The sequence below is a fragment of the Heptranchias perlo genome, chromosome 6, assembly GCF_035084215.1.
Source record: "Heptranchias perlo isolate sHepPer1 chromosome 6, sHepPer1.hap1, whole genome shotgun sequence".
NCBI classification, from domain to species: domain Eukaryota; kingdom Metazoa; phylum Chordata; class Chondrichthyes; order Hexanchiformes; family Hexanchidae; genus Heptranchias; species Heptranchias perlo.
The window spans coordinates 110,108,466-110,130,014 of record NC_090330.1 but is presented as its reverse complement, the minus strand read 5'-3'; the positions used below and the strand labels follow the sequence as shown (position 1 = coordinate 110,130,014).

Here is a 21,549-nt window from a genome sequence, read left to right as displayed (position 1 = left end):
CTCGGTGAAACTCCGAGCGATTAAGGCAAATCCCTCTCACAATGTACATTAGTACTTTGCGAATCTCATTTCATTTAGTATCAATACAGACTATGATTAAATGTTAAGCATAAAGAGGTGTACGTCACATTTTTATCCAATTAAAAAACAAACCATGAAGCAGCTTCCTATCCGGACAAGTCCCCTTCCCCCGAGCACACAGGGCTGATACTTCTAGTCCCTGATTAAATACTTACGCTCCAACAATGCTGACACTACCCTCTCGCTCAGGATTCCCCAGACACTTGACTCGACCTGCACGCTCATAAAATGAGGCCAAACGGGCACCCAGGTAAGCAGGATAACCACTGTCTGAGAAGACAGGTAAAGTTAGTTTCATCATATGCCCGACAATGAGTCGCATCAAGTATTTGGATAATAGCACTCTACTGAAAATACAGATCCAAGTCAAATTAGCTCCAACTGTTTTCATATAAAGTGGAATATGCAAGCTACAAGTTTTGGATCTGCCCAAGAGATACCAGTCACTTCAGTAAGCAATCCAAGTGTCTTGTGTTGAGAGGTGTGCCCATACTGCCCAATATCTAATCATACGATAGGGTAACCCAGGGTGTAACAAGAGCACCCTTTGTGATTTGGACTGGGTCTCGGGTATCTATCACACACAAGCTTCTCCAATCTTACAGTAAGCATCTTACGTTCATCTTGCTGTGGAGTAAAGTTGTTTTAACGATTCAAAAATCAAGCCTAATCTCATCTCAGGTTAATTTGGTCTGCCCAGAGAGAGATTGAGGAAATACAGGTATGGAGATCCGGTCCAGATCACAAGGGCGTTTCATTGTTACATCCTCAGGTCCTGCTATCGTGCGAGTCGATATAGGGCAGTGCGAGTCAACCACCAGAAAAGTAAGAGACTCAGACCACCTACGGGAGCGACTGATGCCAATGAACCCAAGATGATACTTGCAGCTGGGCTCAAATTCACGATGATCAGTGTATCTCTCATTTTTAAAATGCAGAGCAATATTCGGAGTTAATTTGGTACCAAAGCTGTACACAAAAACCTACCAGCAGGCATTTCTGCCAGACGTCCGGAGATTTCTCTCAAAGCCTCGGCCCATCGGGATGTGGAGTCAGCCATCATGCTGACGTTGTAACCCATATCTCGGAAGTATTCGGAAAGGGTAATGCCTTGAAAGGTGCCAAACAGGACGAAACAGTTAAAGTTGTGCCATTTTCTGCTATAGACACTTAGAAGCCTGCATCATTTCATTGTTAGGATAATGGAGTGCACGTTGAGCAGATCACCAGCTAAGCACCTCTGCAGGGGTCAAGCGAGGTGGTAGGAAGATAGAGCTGGGTGTCATTGGCCCACATGCGGAAGGTGACCCCAAAGCTTCAGACGATGTCACCAAAGGGCAGTATGTAGATGAGGATGAGGAGGGGGGCAAGGGTGGATGTTTGGAGCATTCCTGAGGTGAATGTGCAGGAGTGGAAAGAAAAGCCATTGATAGAGATGCACTGGCGATGATTAGAGGTTAAGAATGAAGCCAAGCGAAGACAGACCCAAGAAACTGGACAACAGAGCACAGGGGTTGTAGGAGGGTCCGTGATCAACTATCATCGGCTGCAGAGGTCAAGGAGGATGAGGAGGGACAATGTACGACGGTCCCAGGAAATGGTGTTTGCGACTTTGGCTAGGACCCTTTTGGCGATGAGAGAAGGTTGGAAACCTGATTGAAGGGATTCAAACATGGGTCTGAGAGGCAACAGCACATCAACAACATGGGAGAGACAAGCAAGGTTGGAGATGGTACAGTGCATAGCAACAACAAAGGAGTTGAGAGTGGGTTTTTGAAAGGAAGGGATATTCACAGCGGCCTTGAAAAATGGGGGCGGGGGGGGTGCGGGAAGTGCCTACGGAGAAGAAACCATTTACAATAAAATGAGGGTCAGGAAGGGAGGTTGGATGGTCAGTTTACTTTACAAGCAGATCTTCAAAAACAACCAAATTTAAGATCTGAGTATCTTTCTACCATCTCCTTGCCACCCTGACAAGTGTGTGCAGGGTTTTCTATGGACAAGATCCATCTACAACCCACCATGAAATAGGTCCAATAATGCTCTTCTACCAGTAAAAGCCAACGTTACTAATTCAAAATTTTATTCTGCTGCAAGAAAATTATAATGTAAAACAAATGCGATATTATACCGGTGTAGATGGAGGCTTCTCGGGCAGCAACAGGCATGTTGGAGGTATTAGCCACCAAAGATGTTCTCTTCATAATGCTTTCTATTTTCCCATCTACCTCCATCGTCAGCTACACAGGGCAGGAGAAATAAGGCAAATTAGCACCAGAATTGATCTAAAGAATGAGTATGGAGAGACCTTTCAGCCCAATTGTTCCGCATACGCAGGCTTTAGGCAATATCAATAGAGAGCTGTAATATTGCTCTTTGGTTAAACCGTGCATCAGTAAAACCTCCTATCACTCTCATTCAGCCCCCACCATCTTTATCCAACAGGGAAGGGTGGAATATTGAGAGCTAAAGGACTAGAATACAGCAATACTCAATAATCGCACGTCACAACAGATTACAAATGCTAAGAGACCAGCCACATCTTTTTAGTTAATCACTTCATGTCACAGTAGGTGAAGGGCTTAAAGCAGACTCGTGTATCCCTTTTTGCCTCTCCACTAGAGTCATTGGGAAAAGGAGGAGTTCCTGGGGGATTCGTCTATTTCAGTAGACCAAAAGTTGTTTTCCATCTAGTCTAACTTTTTGCTGAGCTTGCTGAGTCTATGCTGAATTCTCATAATATTCTGCAGCATTTTCTTAAAAGTATTTACAAACATAGCTTCCAATCCTTTGCTACCAGTTTTAAAGATTTTTTTTTTGGTAAAGACAACTTTAAACTAACCTCTGGGAAATCCCTCAGTACTTCAGACATCTCATTGCCACGCTCCCCACATCCGACGTAGATGATCACATCACTGTTGGAGTACTTTGAGAGAGACTGTGAAATCACGGTCTTTCCACAACCAAAGGCGCCTGGGATGGCAGTGGTCCCACCTTGCACACACCTTAAACACAAGAACAGAACAAAGAAAAACAAGCGATTCCACAATGAGCCGACTCCCCAGTCAATGTAGGCAGAAAAGTGAAAGCATTTCTTCCCACCAAATATTTATTAGCTTGCAGGTCAAGTACAAGCATTCAGGACTTATAGGCGTCAGTATATAAATGTTGAAGGGTCTTTAGGGTCTTTTAGTTCTTCCAAGAAGCTCTCCCACATACTTCTGCAGTAGTCCTCCACCAGGCCGAATGCAGTGGGTGGGATGGGAAGGGGGAGAAACCTCAAAAACAAAAACATTACCCCTTAAGATGGTTTATAATGCCATGCATGTCTCCCCTGTGACCAACCCTACTCCCATAATTTAACTCCCTGCTAGGCCTGAAAGGACTGTGCTCATGAGTGAAGGCCATTCCACAAGGTCAGTAAAGTTCTTTCTTTTACAGATTACATCAATGACACCCTGCTAGAGACTGATGAAGTAATATGGAGGGGGAGGAGGAAGGGGGAAGAGACCTTGTGACATGGGTAGGTAATTGGTTGGGAAGATAGGAGTCTAGAGAGTAGGGATAAAGGGAATGTTCTCTGATTAGCGGGATGTGACAAGTGGTGTTCCCCAGGGATCCGTTCTGGGGCCTCAGTGTTTCACCATATGTCAATGGCTTGGATGAAGGAAGACAGTTCTATATCCAAGTTTGCAGCTCACACTAAATTAGGAGGCACAATAAGTTCTGTAGATAGGAACAGGAAGCTATAAAGGAACATAGACAGACTAAGTGAGTGGGTAAAACTGTGGCAGATGGAGTGCAACGTGGGGAAGTGAGAGGTCATCCATTTTGGATCCGAGAAAGACAAATAGGAATATTTTCTAAATGGTGAGACTAGAAACTGTGGAAGAGCAAAGGGATTTGAGTACACAAATCAATAAAAGCTATAGACAGGTATAAAAAGTAATCAAAAAGGCTAATGGGATGTTGGCCTTTATCTCAAGGGTGTTGGAATAGAAAGGGAAGGAAGTGATGCTTCAGTTGTACAAATCCTTGGTCAGAACCCATCTGGAAATACTGGATTCAGTAATGGGCACCGCACCTCAGAAAGGATATATTTGCCTTGGAGGGGGTGCAGTGCAGATTCACCAGAATGATACCAGGGCTAAAAGGGTTAAATTATGAGAACAGGCTGCATAAACTTGGTTTGTATTCCCTTGGGTTTATAAGGTTTAGGGGTGATCTAATCGAGCTCTTAAGAATGATAAACTGATTCAATAGGGTAGATACAGAGAAATGCTCTCTCTGGTGCAGGAATCAGAAGACGGCATAATTTTAAGATTAGATCTCTACAGGAGTGAAATCAGGAAGCACTTCTTCATAGAAAGGGTAGTGGAAATCTGGAACTGCCCTCTCTTTCTCTGCCCCCTGCCCCCCCGCCCACCAAAAGGCTATGGCTGCTGGGTCAACTGAAATTTTCAAGACCTAGATTGACAAATATTAGGCAAGGGTATCAAGGGATAGGGAGCAAAGATGGATAAATGGAGTTGAGATAAAGATCAGCTATGATCTAATTAAATGTTGGAATAGGCTCGAGGGGTTGAATTGTGTACTCCTTTCCCACAAGAGAGAGAAAATCCTAATCAGTTGAATGGTATTCTACCCCAGGTGCCCCAGTCATCACCTGTACTAATTCCTTATATCAACAGGTCGCACATCTCTCTCTCTCTCGTGGAATTGCAGCATCCGTGGCCGAGGAGCTATCTTGGCAAGAGGCAAATCTGCTCCTGATCTCAGCATAATATGGTGCCTGGTGGCAATTTATAGAATCACTGCATTTTATACCATCCCAGTCCATTTTCCTGACGCATGGCATGGAAAGATGCTGCAGCTGAGGATTCCGACAAAGTCCGGGATTGGACTTCCCAACATTTCAAACCAAAGTGCATTTGATTTTAGATAAAACTCACGGGAAAAGTGCATCCAGCACACGCTGCCCTGTCAGCAGAGGGTGATTGGCCGGGAGCTTCTCGGTGACTGGCCTCACCTGACGAACTGGCCAAACCTGAACCATGGTGAACTTCTCTTTGATGCCTTCAAATTCAAGCTCCAGAACCACATCCTTTAAGGGGAAAGAGGAGAAAAGAAAAGAGTCACAATCAATCATTGCCACCTCCAAAAAAGAACTGGCATTTGAAGAACTTTGTTGCCATGCAAACACTTGAAGCTTTTAAATGTATTATTTGCTTACCAAGACAATCTGGTTCATTTTGTGATTTTTTTTTGGACTTTGGCTTGGCTATTAAAACCCCATTATAGTGCAGGGGAATCTTTTATTCTCCACTCTGATCACTGTACAAAGCGCTCTTCTTGACTATCAGATATTTGAATTGTAAATAAATTCTGACTTTCAATGAAATGTACAAGAACTCTTGAGCCAGCCATACACATGTCCCACCGCTATGGAATAATGTAGCTTCACTTCATTTCTTAATTATCCCCTCACCCCCACAATATCCTTGTCACACATTTAAACACATGCACAAATTTGAAACAACAAAGTCCTAAATTAACATTAAAACCTCTCTGTAGAAAGTGGAGGAACAGAAGTTTCACAACCAAAGGTACCTTTGACGAGTTTAAGCTGAAGTAGCAACTCCTCATTAAGTGGGGAATTTACTGAGCTTTGCCATAATGGGACTTTGGAATTGCTATTAAATTAGTCCAAACTGCTGTCACTCAATGGAATTTGATCTACTTTAACTAGATTTCTGAAGCTGAAAAGATTATTGATTTAGTAAAAATAAATAAATCACATTTTGCATTATACTGCAATTTGTTGTCTACTCTCATACAATAACTTGCATTTATATAATGCTTTTAACGGAGTAAAAGATCCCAAGGCACTTTCTACGCCACCTCCTGTGGCCTCTCTTACTCCCATGGAGTTGATCACTGACAAGGCCATCTCCAACTACCTCCTTGCATCCCTCACTGCCCACATCCCTCCATTCCCCACTTCCTTCTGCATCCATCCTTGAGAAAAATTCTCACACAAGTAATTTACAACTGCACTATCAAACTCACAACTACCTTTCATCACCACAATACGTCAGCTCCTGGTCCTCCAACACTTGAAATCTAAGATTCTCATCCTCGTGTTTAAATCACTTCCTGGCCTGAATCCTCCCCCCACCATCTCTGTAACCTCCTCCAGCCACCAACCCCCCCCACCCCCCCGCCCTCTCCATTCCTCTGACTCCAGCCTCTTGTGCATCTCTCTCCACCCCCCCACCTCCCTTCCCTTTGCCCCACCATTGGTGGCCGTGCTTTCAGCCACCTTGGCACCATGCTCTGGAATTCCCGGCTTAAGCTTCTCGGCCTCTCCCCCTTTAAGAGGCTCATTAAAATCCACCTCTTCAACCAAACTTTTGGTCACCCTTCCTAATATTTCCTCCTTTGAATTGTTCATTTTTTCCTTTCACCTCTGAAAAATCTTGTTTTTTTTGGCCTGTGTTAATAGCAAGTAGTTGTTGTACCAAAGTACAAGTGAGATGTATACATCATTCAGCTGGGTGAAAGACATGTGCCACACACAAATCCAGGAATACATTTGATCAGATTATGGAATAAACTTAATCTTTCAAATACTTACAGAGACATCATAGTTGCCTGGTGGGGCGACATATGTGACAGTTCCTCTGTTTTTTGGAGGAAGCATGATCTTGTGCTTAATAAGAGAATTCTCAAACACAAAGCCATATATATCTCCCCCGGTGATGTGACTACCAACCTGAAAATAAAGAACACAATTTACAGCTCAAAGCATAACCAAGTAAACTATTTTTGAAAGTATTCAATCTATAAATCCCAGTCTCCGTTATTGCTTAAACTGTTCACTAAGAATGTCATAAATGCAAGTTGTTGTGGTCATGGTATACTGTCATTAACTGCAGACAGACAGTGAAGCCAAAATGACTCAATGTCAATAGACCTTATAGCAGTTATGGATGAATAGACTTAACTCAGTGGTGAAAAGATGGTATCACAATTCTTACTCCATCCTCCTCAATACTCCCACCTCAACTGCCATGTTGACTACCTCTCCAGGTTGCTTGAATTGCCTTTTATTGCTGCTCCCTCCCTGCTCTCAGTGTCACAGCCAGAGATATTCACAGTTACTCCAACTTTTTTTTTTATTCGTTCACGGGATGTGGGCGTCGCTGGCAAGGCCGGCATTTATTGCCCATCCCTAATTGCCCTCGAGAAGGTGGTGGTGAGCCGCCTTCTTGAACCGCTGCAGTCCGTGTGGTGACGGTTCTCCCACAGTGCTGTTAGGAAGGGAGTTCCAGGATTTTGACCCAGCGACAATGAAGGAACGGCGATATATTTCCAAGTCGGGATGGTGTGTGACTTGGAGGGGAACGTGCAGGTGGTGTTGTTCCCATGCGCCTGCTGCCCTTGTCCTTCTAGGTGGCAGAGGTCGCGGGTTTGGGAGGTGCTGTCGAAGAGGCCTTGGCGAGTTGCTGCAGTGCATCCTGTGGATGGTGCACACTGCAGCCACAGTGCGCTGGTGGTGAAGGGAGTGAATGTTTAGGGTGGTGGATGGGGTGCCAATCAAGCGGGCTGCTTTATCTTGGATGGTGTCGAGCTTCTTGAGTGTTGTTGGAGCTGCACTCATCCAGGCAAGTGGAGAGTATTCCATCACACTCCTGACTTGTGCCTTGTAGATGGTGGAAAGGCTTTGGGGAGTCAGGAGGTGAGTCAGGAGGTGAGTCACTTTCAAACTAGTTCACTCTCACTATGGGGACGAGATCAGTTTAGGAATGCAGTGGAAGGCTGGTATAAACGCACCCCCAGCAACATTTCACATCTCTAGCAGGAAGGGATCTATGAGTGGCAGATGGGGAGGAGGAAGGCAATTTTTTTGAAGCTACTAGACAATTGATGAGTCACACTTCAATTTTTGGACCACAGATTTTTTTCTTAGTTGCACCCAGCTATGGAATAACTACCAACTTTAAATGGGCAACACTGAAAATTAACAGACCCTGTACGCACGAGCTGCACTAACTGTTTAATACGGACACATATAGCGGGCTAATGATAAATCACCTTAATTGCATTTCTAACACTAGTTTTTATCTGCCATATGCAAATTATTTGAGAACTGAACTAGCTGTACATTAGATTTATTCATATTACTAGCAGGTCTCCCATTGTGCCACACACCATTCAGAGACCATGTTTTATAATAACAGGAGTGTTATACCATGTAACACCCAATGTATTATATACCAACCGGTGTCTCTTGCGCATGGAGTCAGAAGTTAGCCTATTTTAAAACAATAGGGTGCTTATGCCATATAGGTATATCAGTGCCACTGATTCAGAGCGATTGAATGAGGCAAGTTCTATTTTTATTTAATATGGAATAGAACCTGGGGTTTGGCTCACTGATGTCGGTCAGAGGTGAGTAGGGAAAGGCCACCAAGTCTGGCTAACATTGGCTTGCAACTTTCTAATAGACCTCTCCAAACATTAAATTTGCAGTTTTGAGATTGGTTCCTGGAAATGTGGCTCTGTGTCTGTCTCTAAGTAATTAGAATTTTCTAACCATTAATAAAAAGAGTTAACTAGAGACTAATTGCTTTGAAAACACAATTTAACTTTTACCTGAAAACAGCTTCTAAAAATTCTTTCTCTAGCTTTTCATCAAACACCTAGGTTCCGGTATTTACGGGGAGGGAACGTATTTGTGAGGGAGAAACCCTCAAATCCTGGGGATGTGGAGGTGCTCCTGAATTTAATGCAGGACCTCATCATTTTTTATTCCGTTTCCTGCACGGCAGCTGAACAGATTGACAGGTCGGCTGGCTGGGAAAGCCAGAGGTAGAAGGCTGCAGCCGGGGATGGCAATTTGGAGGGAGGGGGTGACTGCGGGGCATAAGGGTGGGGGTGGGAGGGGACAGATCACAGGGCTGAATTTGGAGGGGGTGGGGGGTGAGGCAGATCGCAGGGCAGAAGGCTTGAGATTGCTGGTTTGGATGGGGGGGGGGGGGGGGGTGGGGGAGGTTGGCGGATTGCAAGGAGAGGCCACAATCAGTGGAAAGTTTGCTGGAGGAGCTTTGGGGGGGAGGGGGGGGAGCATCCCTGGCTCACAAGCAGTGCTGGAAAAGCACTTACCTGCTTGATCCGGCAGCTCCCTTTTCCATTTAGCTGCCGGGTTTCCCGAACTTTGATTTAATTATAATGAAGGGTCCCACCTCTCGAGAGCGGGACACAGACAAGACACGCAACCTGTCACCGTAAAAACTGTGATGGACGCATTTCACGATTTTTAACCACCACCACCTCCCCCCGTGCCGTCATGGGGGGCTTAATATCGACCTCATAGATTTTGTTGGAGACAAAATGAAACGTTCCATCATTTGACTATCTTAAATGCTACTGAGATATCCTGGGAAATTGTATACATTGCACATGCTCAGACTGCAGGAATTGCCTTCAGCCTATAGTCACAGCACTGGGCAAAAGAAAAATTAAATCCAAGCCCAGGTTTTTGGGGCAGGCTGAGTCCTTCACATTAAACTTTAATGAAGGTATTTTATAAAGACACAAAAGCAGTTGATAAATTTAATCATGTTATCGGAGACTTGCCAGTCCATGTGAAACTTACCTCAAGATGCTTTCATTGCCTTCAGGGAGGAGGAAAAAAGTTGAAATGAGACAAATCACCGAAGAAACTATTCAATATTGTTTTGTATTACAATATTGAGTTTGCTTGGCTCAATGTGTCAGCTTGGCGGTAGGGGGAACTCCTCTGAATTGGAAAGAGATGGTTCAAGTTCCACACCAGAGCTGGAACACATAATCTGGGCTGACACTTCAGTGCAGTACTGAGGGAGCACTGCATTGTCAAATATAACTTCTTTCGGACAAGACGTTAAACCGAGGCCATGTCTGCCTGCTCTATGTAAAATATCCCATGGCGCTATTGGAAGAAGAGCAGGGCATTCTCCTGATGTCCTGGCTAACAATTCCTTCCTCAATCAACACCACCAAAAACAGATTAATTGCTCATTCATCTGCTGTTGGTGGGACCTGGCTGAGCTCAATTGGTTCCCTTAACAGTGACAGATGGATGAAGGAAATGGGAACGTGGTGATTAGGACTATTTGCTTGCACGGAGGGTAAACGCCAACACGGACTGGTTGGGCAGAGTGGTCTGTTTCTGTCTTGTAACTTCTATATATTTCCACTTCAAAAAGTGATCCAATGACTCCAGCACACTTTGGAATATTCAGAGGCACAAGATAAATGCAAGTTATTTCTTTCCTAACTACCAAGGAAGATATTAAATCATAATATTGCACCAGAATAATACATGGATTAGAATTCTATTATATAGTTACGCATATAATAATTAAATTGGACTGTTTTTAGCACGAGGAAGCCTATCTGAAAGTTCTTACCCGCAAATTCTTGGAAGGAGTAAAATCCCACTTCAAGTCTCTACTCAGAGCATTCACGTTGACACCACGAGGGATGTAAATACTCTTGGTCAGATCATTGATGTCCTTTAGAGGTCGCTGGATCCCATCAAAGATGGCTCCCATGATGCCGGGCCCCAGCTCCACGGAAAGGGGTTTCCCTGTACGCAGCACAGGATCCCCAACAGATACACCAGCTATTAGATGGGAGCTCAGGAAAATACTGCTTAAAATACTGATAAAAAGATTAAGCATAATCAAGTTCCAGGAACCTGGAACAGCACTGTGTGCATGCTAAATAAGTGCCTGCAGCCCATCACTCATTGTTCAAGCTCACACACAAAGAACAGCTACTTGAAAAAGTTACTGAAGGGCAACGGTTTCCCATGGAATCATTTCATAGAACACGTGACTGCCTTCAGTCGGAGGAATTTTCCAGAGTACTTTTTCCCTTATTGGCCCTGTTTTTTTCCTTTTTTTTTTTGCCTCTCCCATGAGCTTACATGACTGCAGGGGTGGCAAGGAGTGTTTAGTCGTGGTGCTCCAGCCATCATGGTGTGGGGCAGGCTTGAATGACCAACTGGTCTATTCCTGCCCATCAATTTCATATGTTCAGAAGAACAGGGAGGGAGAAAGACAAAAAATGACAAGAAAAAACTATTCATTTAAATGCTTCTTAAAAAAACTTTTCCTTGCCCAAGGCAAATGTGATTGTTAATGGTGTATAACGTTACAATATTCTGGAGTTTTACAGGAAAAACATGCAAATCCTTTCCTCAGGAGATTAGTCAGATTGCATTTGAGATGAAGTACATGCTCTGTGAAAGAACAGTCTTGCAGACCAGTTGGCCATATGGAGCTAGATCACAGATCAGCCATGATCTTATCAAATGGCAGAGCAGGCACGAGGGGCTGAATGGCCTACTCCTGTTCCTATGTTCTCATCACACACTTGTTTATAGAATCATAGAATGATACAGCACAGAAGGAGGTCATTCAGCCCATGGTGCCTGTGCCATCGTATCTACTCATCAATGGAGTATCCTCTCCTTCATGCATATCATTTGCTGCAAGATGCATTTTATCTCATCAGCCACCTTCTCAGAGCACTGGGAACGGGCAATAAAAATGCAGCTTTGCCAACGTCGCCTCATCCTAAAAACAAATTAAATAGTTCCACTGAGCAGCTCGCTGGCGTTTATATTGCTAATCAATAAGGAAAGGATACAGGTTTCTTCATAGACTTGGATTGTAGCCATATCGCCCTCCAAGCGGATAATCTCACCAACCAGCTCGGAGTGACCTACACGAACCAGCTCGTACATTGCTGCTCCAGCCATATTGGAGGCAGTAACAACTGGAAAACACATGGAACAGAAAAACAAACAAGTAAATGAATCGTCAGAAGCACAGAATTGAAACAGAACTTTGTATTTGAAAGAAAAATGACCTATTCACATCTGAATGATCAAGGTTTCTCAATGGCAATTTACTGCAGATAGGGAACAGAACAATCTAGTCATATTTACAACTTGTAAAGTTTTAAAGACGCACGTTTCTTGTCAAGAAAGGGAAACGGATTAAAAAAAACTCCAGAGGCAGATCCTCGCCATTGAAATAAGAGGGAGGTGAGGAATCTGATGAGCAGAGGCATTGTAGCATGATACTTCCTAATCAAACCCTGCCTGTTAATCCTGAGTGAATATTTTTTCCCCCAATAAAATGGTACTTTTTCCAGGCAGCAGCAGAATTCACCAGGATGAATGAACACCTTTAGCAGACATAGTGTGTATTTTACACAGTAACTCATTCCCATACATCAAAGCTGTTGTACAGCAAATTGTGAATCAATTAAATGCTCACCAGGACCAGAAACACCATGAACATATCCGACCATAGTCTCACGGTCCTCATCCTGTATCTTGGGAAGTTTGCTGAAATCCATCTTGATCAATCTGAAAAGATTTCATAATAGATAGGATATAAGCAGAGAAACTGGTGACAACTGAAAGTCTTGTAAATTTCAGGCTCAAAATTGAGCGCTTAAAAAAAATACATTATAATGCACCCGCGCATTTTTCTTTCCAAATATCTGGAATGCGCTGCCTGAAAGGATGGTGGAATCAGATTCATAGAAAGAATTATAGAATCATAGAAAGGGTACAGCACAGGAGGCCATTCAGCCCATGCCGGCTCTATGCAAGAGCAATCCAGCTAGCCCCACTCCCCCGCCCTTTCCCTGTAGCCCTGTAAATTTTTTCCTTTCAAGTGCTTATCCAGTTCCCTTTTGAATGCCACAATTGAATCTGCCTCCACCACCCCCTCGGGCAGTGCATTCCAGATCCCAACCACTCGCTGTGTAAAAAAGTTTTTCCTCATGTTACCTTTGGTTCTTTTGCCAATCACCTTAAATCTACGTCCTCTGGTTCTTGACCCTTCCGCCAATGGGAACAGTTTCTCCCCATCTACTCTGTCGAGACCCTTCATGATTTTGAAATGATTCAATAGTAACTTTCAAAAAGGGAATTGGAAAAATACTTGAAAAGAAAAAATTTGCAGGGCTATGGGGAAAAAGCAGGGGCGTGGGGCTAATTGTCAGCTCTTTCAAAGAGCCAGCACAGGCACAATGAGCCGAAAGGCCTCCTTCGGTGCTGTATGATTCTTGTTAGCTTAAAAAAAATGGAAGTACTGGCACACAATGACAACCTTGAATATTACAAGCAATGTAGGTTGTGCAGGCCCAGTGTAGAGTTGCTGGATCATGTAATCACTAAACAGAAAAATAAAAGTGAAATCTCATAGCATATAATCAAAAATGCACAAAACAAAAGTGCAATTTGCTGTTACCATACATTTAGCTTATACACTGGACAATTGAGCACACTTTCACTGGGCTTACTGCTGTATAAATGGATCAGATTAGAATTTATTGAAGTGATAAGGACATTCTCCACAAACTACATTTATTCATAACTAAAGTTCCAGAAGCTTCACAGGTGCTAAGCAACTATAGTGCCCTCTAGTGTACTGCTCCCCTTCTGCAGGTTCACAATAATCCTCATTTGGATCAACCAAAACTGACTAAACATCTCTTATTGCACAAGATTCTGGAATTACCTCAGACCACCTAGTCAGAATTCAAACTCCAGCATTGTATCCAACAATGCTGTTGGTTTTTAAATCAGATATAGATAGCTTCTAGTTGGTTACAACATAGGCTACAGAAGTGAAAGGGCTAAGCTCCAATTAACACAAGCTAATGGAGTGAACGGTTTCACAATTGTTTGGGCAATCTTGGTTTCGTTCCTAGTAGGAGTGAAAAGCATACTCCCCAACCCAAACTCCCCAACTAAATTGGCAATCTCAAAAGAAGCCAGAAAGATGGCTAGTGTTGGAGATGAAAATTTCAAACCGTTGCACTTTGAAGGCTAGGATTGAGGTGCATTGTTAAACAGGGTACAAGCAGCTTTATCCCGTATCCGACTCAAGTAACTGGATCTTGGGAATGACACGGGTTCCACAAGGTGGGAAATGGTCCCTTTGCAGGCACTGATGTCACCTTGATTCACACTAAGTTCATCCATGACAGCCATTTTTCCAAGAGCACTTACTGGAGGGGTCAATACTCCAAGTACACTTTGAAATATGCATGAATGCTACATTTCATCATCTGCAGGGGTGGGGAGAGGGGGTAGAGAGAGGGAACTAAAGTAAAAAGAAAAAATGCAATTACATATTACCCCAAAATAAAAGTAGATGCATTTTAATGAAACAGAACATTTTATAATTAATACAGCATTAGACATAAAGCACGATTTTACAAAGAGAAAGCAAGATACAATTTCTACATAATCTCATGAAAACCTCAGGAGGTACCGATAGAATTTGGACTTTTAAGAATTTACTTACACATCCCAACATTCTATCCAGATTGACAATTTACCACTACAGAACACAATGCTGCTTTCAGGTTTGTAAATCATCACCTCCAAGTTCTTCCTGATCCATCATTTTGGTATTTTTAGCACCAGGTACGCCTGTCTCTGCTAACAGAGGCTCTTGTAAATGTAGCAATCCCATTAAGATACTGGTCCTGAAATTCCTGGGCCCCTCTCCACCACTGGCAGTGCAGTGGAAGATTTCCAGATGTGTCCCTGGCCCCATCCCAAATCCAAGGGTGGAAATCATTTTCATCTGGGGAGAGGAGATGCCATGCCAATTTCAGCATTACTGGGGCTGCTGTCTCAGACCTGGGGAGGGAAAGAGGTGAGAGGTGGACAGGAATTTCACTGCAGCATCTTGCTGTAGGGTCAGCTACATATGGCCAGAAACTTCTCAATTTTAAAACTTCCTCTTTCCCCAATGGCAGATCGATGGCGGTTGCACTGGAAAAACCGACTGCTGGCCCCACTTCCATCAGGATCTGGTCCTGGCGTGCTGGATCATGCAGGCCCACTTAGCGTTGGGGCAACAGATGTGGAACTGGCATGATTTCTGGCAGATGTCATCATCTTGCCTCTTCAAATGGGAGGGGGGCAGATGCAAGAAACCTCTGCTCCACTCCTTACAAAACTCTTGCAGAGTAAGCCCCATGGGATGTTTTACTACATTAAAGGTGCTATATAAATGCGAGCTGTTGCTTAGCAAAAGGCAAGAGACCCAGCAGAACCAGGTACCATACTAAATTTAGACTGTGGACCCCAATTTTGCTCCTCGCTGTCCTCCAGTACCTTAAAAGGGCCAACATTCAAGTGCAAGACTAATGTCTGCAAGTCAACAGTGGGGAGTATCATGGTGAACCCAATCCAGTCCCGGTCCCATGTATGCATGTGCACAATTCCTACAAATTTAAAGGGAATTGATTCCTCACTACATTTAGTTCTTGGGCCAAGTACAATAATGAACCTATCTTTGTACAACACTTTTGAGGAAACAGAATAAGATTGCTGGTAGACAGGAACCGAGCTTCAGTTTGTAGAGGTTACTTACGCACAAAATTGCAGCCTTGGTGGACCAATAGGAACTCCAGTGCATTTTCCCAGGATAGATAATACAAATGATTTCACCAATATGAAATTACGGTAGTTTTAAATTTTCCGCAAGATAGAACTGAGAATGTTGGCCTTCACACAGCGCTGGATCAGCTGCAAGTGTAGGATGCTTGACTTTCCATCGCCTCCATTAAGGTTCTGAACAGCAGGGACTCAAAGTCTCTTGGGAACTCTGCTAGTTTCAGTTTCCAAATTATGAATGTCACCAACTTTCACTACCTCAGTTTCCTATTAGCCAGCCAATTAATTGTTAAGTTTACAACATCCTCGGGACCCAATAACAATTCTAATACTTTATGGAGAAGTGAAAAAAAATATAATTCCCTTTCCCTCGAACACCAATTTTGTTGACGTGTCAAATTTAATGGTTTAAAATGAAAGACAATGTGTTTACTCTGGTTAGATTCTCTGATTTCTTTATTCCATTGTGCTAAAAATTACAAGGCAAAAGGAGATCCTTAAATACAGGAAAAATGCCCCAGTGTATTTGTTAACCAAAATTCACAGACACAAAATGTAGAATTGCAGTTAAACAGGAAAGTGATGTGATGGGTGTACAAGTGCAGCACGCAGCATTAGGGTTTAAATTCCAGTTCTTGGTCAAAATACACATCGCTCGTAACAGCCACACTTCTCTCCCCTCTCTCGGTGATGCCACCCTGAAGCCCCAGCAGGGTAGTTTTACTAAAAGGGAGAAATGCCAGAAATCCAGAGCCACCCTAGAAAAGCAGCTGTATATATAAAAAATATATTTTCCTTAAACAATCCAACTTGTCTCTTTTTTTAAAGTTTTTTTTTGGGCTGAGGGAGTGGGAAGGAAGATCGATCATTTTTTCCACATTAGTGTGCATTTGAACCATTCTACCTTTTGTTGTGCATGCTCAATTTACAATCATTTGACTTGTATATTTAGTACTTCTAAAATTACTAAAAATTCCAGGGGCCTGTGTTGGGACTTCTCATTCTCCACATAAATACATGATTTGGACATAGGCACAGAGGGGATATCAATTTGCTGATATTAAATTAGCAATAACAGTAAAGTGTAAGAAAGAAAGCAGGAAGCTAAAGAGAAGCAGAGAGGACAGGGGAATGGATATGTGGCAAATGCAGTTCAAAGATAAATGTGTAGTACCACCTTTTGGGAAAAACAGAATGGAAATCAGGCCTAAATGGTAAAACTCTCAATGAAGTGGAGGAACAGGAATGTAGGGGTGCAGGGATACAGAATCTAAACAAGACATTGACTAGGAAAATGTGCAATGTAGATGAATGACAATAGAATGTATGGCTGTATTCACTGGGGCAGATAAGGTAAATGGAAATGTTATTGCCACTGGTTGGTGAATTGGTAAAAGAATTGGAGGGGGTTGCAGGAAGAAGTAGTTTTTTCTTGCAAAGGTTATCAGAATCTAGAATACATTACTACAAGTGGCCAATTCAATCACGATGTTTAAGCGGGAGTTAAACACCTGAAGAATATTAGAGTATATGGAAAGAGCAAGCAAACGTGACTAGAGCTCCAGTGCGGAGCCAAGTGTGACACAGGCACAGTGGCTTCCTGCTGTGCTTACTTTTCAATGATTAATAGCTTAACAATCTCGTGCACCAAAAATGCCAGACAACAAATTTCTCAGTGATCCCTCAATCAGCACCACCACCCCTCACCTCCCCATGATCCAGGATATTACTAACCCAACAATAGTGAAATATTTCATATAGCATGAGTTTTATGCAGTACTCTTATGTACCTTTAAGTAACACCATATCACAATATTTAAATTATGTATTTGCATCACCATCACAAAATCTGTACCACTGCGCTAGGCACCCAACCCAAGAACAGTTCCACCAATATGCATCCTGGTTTACAGATCACAAAATCCTACACTAAGCTTTACATCAAAAAGCACATCTTTAAACATTTTGCACTATCTACCGTCCACATTTTTAACAAACTACTTGTCTGATGAGTGAAAATGTTCTCTAATTTTAGTTAAAATACAGTGAAATATTAATCTTGAGGTCACAGATGTTATGTGCCAATAAGCATGGATTTAAGAGAAGTATCTAACATGCCCAATATAAAAAGAGTCCGATGTAAAGTCCACTCCCAAGTTGACTTAAGTTACTTAATAATGATGTTCGTTAAGGATCTTGGTGCTGAATATTTATAAACGCATGATCAAACACACCAAGGTTTTCAGAATGTCCATTTAATTGCAAAATGCAATGAAGTTTACTGAAAATCCAAGATTAGTTTGAACATTAGAGGCCTTATAATACTGCTATAGGTACTTGAAATTGCCTGAACTTAAAGTATTTTGGTTTTTGGAAATAAGCCAGCATCTGATAAGAGGAAGACTAATTAAGTTTGATAAAAATCTTGAAATGACTTAACTTTGAGGTGACCAGTTATGTGCTTGCAGACATAAACGTGGCAAGTCTCTTGCACAGAGCATTTCCAATTAATTGCATCAATGACTTCACTGCAGTTTGTGCAATATTAGCAAATTTTATGCAGGATGAAAATCTTATTCAAGGAGATTTATTTGCAACACCAAAAATTGCCAGCTTTGAACCTTCATTCCACTGAACACTAAGACATTTAACAGCACTATGGCAGATGAACAAAAAACATTTATACAGCTTCCCTGACATAGCACAGCTGACGATTTAACAAGGGAGAGAGATCACAACACCAAACCGATAGGGAAGAATTAAAGGGGAGTGAACTCAAGGCACTGAACGGATAACATGATGCGTTTTAAGAAAGGAAAAGACATAGGATGGCGAATTAGTTTTGGAATTGGACAGAATTCTAGCATGTAGGGAGATAGTGCCTGAAAGATGGCAGAGTGAGGGATAAGCTGCGGCCCAGGGCTGATCTTCACATTTACCTTTCAAAGCACTTATTTGTGAGCGTTCTTTTCATGATTACAGTTGCAAGACTGGATAAATTGGTAAAACATTTAAATTGATTTCACTATTGTAAAACCAGGAGGTTCTGCTTTTTACTACCTATAATAAAGGAGTTGTTTTAAACTCAATATCTTAATAAATGAATGCTTCAATAATGGCACCCACTGGTCAACTGGATTGTTTGATCATAATACAATGAAGCCACTCAGTATTTTAATACAGATTTTGCATTTCTCCCTTATTTATCTCAATATCCTTTTCAGTCAGGAGAGTGGTGCCTCATGTCTACCAAGATCCACAAATTCAGTCAAACTAATTAAAGAGGACGGACCTTCATCTCATCCTTCTTTGGAGTTAAACTACATGTAACATAGATAAATCAAAACAAAATTGACCCCCATCTTTTTTTGCCCTGCATAAATAATTTATTGAATGTACAATTTTGAGCACACTAAAACCATATGGAGGGTGACAGCACAAGAGGTCATTTGGTCATTTGTGCTGGCTCTTAGTTACAGCATTCCAAAATTAATCCCACTGCCCTGCTCTCTTCCCTATAGCCCTGTATCTTCCTCTGGTTCAAATGTTTATCCAAATTTTCCCATAAAACGTACAATGTTCTCTGTCTCAACTCGTTCCTGTGGCAAAACATTCCATGCTTCAACAACCTTCTGTGTAAAGAAATTTCTCCTAACCTCTCTCCTCACTCATGGTGAGGATTTCATAGAATCATAGAATGGTTACAGCACAGAAGGCGGCCATTCGGCCCGTTGAGCCTGTGCCGGCTCTCTGCAAGAGCAATTCATCTAGTCCCACTATCCCGTACTTTCCCCGTAGCCCTGCACAATTTTTTCTTTCAAGTACTTATCCAATTCCCTTTTGAAAGCCACGATTGAATCTGCCTCCACCACCCCCTCAGGCAGTGCATTCCAGATCATAGCCACTCACTGCGTAAAAAAGTTTTTCCTCACGTCATCTTTGGTTCTCTTGCCAATCACCTTAAATCTGTGTCCTCTAATTCTCGATCCTCCTGCCAATTGGAACAGTTTCTCTCTACCTACTCTGCCTAGACCCCTCACGATTTTGAGCACCTCTATCAAATCTCCTCTCAACCTTCTCTGCTCGGAGAACAACCCCAGCTTCTCCAGCCTATCCACGTAACTGAAGTCCCTCATCCCTGGAAACATTCTAGTAAATCTTTTCTGCACCATCTCTGAGGCCTTCACATCCTTCCTAAAGTGCGGTGCCCAGAATTGGACACAATACTCCAGCTGTGGCCGAACCAGTGTTCTATAAAGGTTCATTATAACCTCCTTGCTTTTAAAATTAATGCCCATCAGTGACCTCCCAACCAGAGAAAAGAGCCTTTCCCTATTCACTATCAAAATCTTTCCTAATTTTAGAAACCCCTATTCTCTGCTCCAGTAGAAATACTAGTAGCTTGTATCTCCTCAAATAGAACTTCCAAACCCTAGTACCATCCTGGTGGATCTAAGTTATATGCGCTCTATGGCTTTAATGTCCTTTCAATAATGGGGTGGCCAAAATTGTACACAGTACCCTAACTTTGGCCGAACAAATATATCATTACTTCTTTACCTTTTTCCTTAATGCCTCTATTTATAAAGCCCAAAATATTGTTGGCCAGGACTTGGTGGGATTGCCATCATCTTTTCCTGCTTCGAAAATTTTCTCCTAGTTTTTTTTAAATCCCAAAGCAAGTATGGTACCTGTGATACCATGATATTAGTAAACTCATCAAAAATATTTATATTGCAGCTACAAGTACAGTTAGCTTAAAATTGGAATTTTAAATAGGAATATGTACTATGTTAGAAAGAGACTACAATATTTTTTTCTAAATGACATAACAATAACACTCTAAGGGGAGGTTGAAAATTTTGAGAAAACTTGCCTATTAACAGATGCCACCTCACCGAAGGCCATCTCCCATTAACAGGAGAGTCAAACTTTGGTTGCTGAAATTTCAAAACAGAAGCACTGCAAAGAGTGTAAGGAAAGGGTCAATTAGACTGCCCTGAAGTCTGCTAATGTTATACTGCTATTGACTTCTCTTTATATTGTACTAATAGTAACCTTTAGCCTTTGCCTGTTAAGTAGGGAAGTTTAAGTCAATTTAAAGTACCACTGGGCTATTAAGCCAGGGCTGAACTTAAAGCATTGGTCAGTTTAGTCACTTCAGTAAACCTAATTAAAAGACCTGTCAGTGCACGCTGCAGAGAACATTAATCAGTTGATAATACGTGTAGAAAAAAGTTATGTCTGCATAGCAAAACATCTGGGTTGACTGGTACGAAATGGTACTGAATCAAAGACAGACTTGTAATTAAAACTTTCACTTGGTGGAATAACAATTATATGTAACAAGTGTGAAACTATCGATAAGGTAACGAAGTAGGGGAGTTGTACCAGTCTACAGAAAAGGAACTTGTTAAAAAAGTTATTGATAAGGGATTAGTCAATTAAATTCTCCTCATATGGAGTTGTATTTTAACTTTTGTACAATTATGTAATGCAGAATTGTGTGGATTGTCAGGTTGTTTGTAAAAAGCATTTAGATTCGTAAAGGCCTAAGATACATTTCCAACAACGTTCACCTGAGGAAGGAGGAAGCCTCCGAAAGCTTGTGAATTTAAAATAAAATTGCTGGACTATAACTTGGTGTTGTAAAATTGTTTACAATTGTCAACCCCAGTCCATCTCCGGCATCTCCACATCAGAGCTCAGAACTGTAACACATTTTCGTCCACAACCAACCACCATTAGGTCTGGTTGTAAGTATTACCTTTTAAGTATGTTTAAGTACTGTTACATGTATTGTATGCTTAATAAATCTGTGATACCTAATATCCAATGTATAAGAGCCTTATTGATTTGAGGAGTAAATTATAAATAAGAACACCTATCCTCTAACAAGAGACCAATTAAACATACTGATAGGCCAGTTATACTACACGACTGGTATTGCTGCATAGCGGTTTCACGGACACAAAGGCCTA

The 21,549-nt window shown here is 42.1% G+C and overlaps 1 protein-coding gene across 2 annotated transcripts in view; it reads right to left on the bottom strand.

Annotated features, from left to right (window-relative positions):
- atp6v1ab (ATPase H+ transporting V1 subunit Ab) overlaps positions 1-21,549 on the bottom strand; it is a 44,343-nt gene that overhangs the window by 15,134 nt on the left and 7,660 nt on the right. For both annotated transcript variants that reach the window (XM_067986627.1, XM_067986628.1), the window contains exons 2-10: positions 12,420-12,511; positions 11,785-11,913; positions 10,539-10,753; positions 6,719-6,856; positions 5,034-5,185; positions 2,924-3,086; positions 2,213-2,321; positions 1,069-1,191; positions 237-351 (exon numbers count right to left, since the gene is read on the bottom strand). In XM_067986627.1, coding sequence (XP_067842728.1) covers positions 237-351; positions 1,069-1,191; positions 2,213-2,321; positions 2,924-3,086; positions 5,034-5,185; positions 6,719-6,856; positions 10,539-10,753; positions 11,785-11,913; positions 12,420-12,501 — 1,226 coding nt within the window. In that variant the 5' untranslated portion in view covers positions 12,502-12,511. The remainder of the gene's footprint in view (positions 1-236; positions 352-1,068; positions 1,192-2,212; positions 2,322-2,923; positions 3,087-5,033; positions 5,186-6,718; positions 6,857-10,538; positions 10,754-11,784; positions 11,914-12,419; positions 12,512-21,549) is intronic.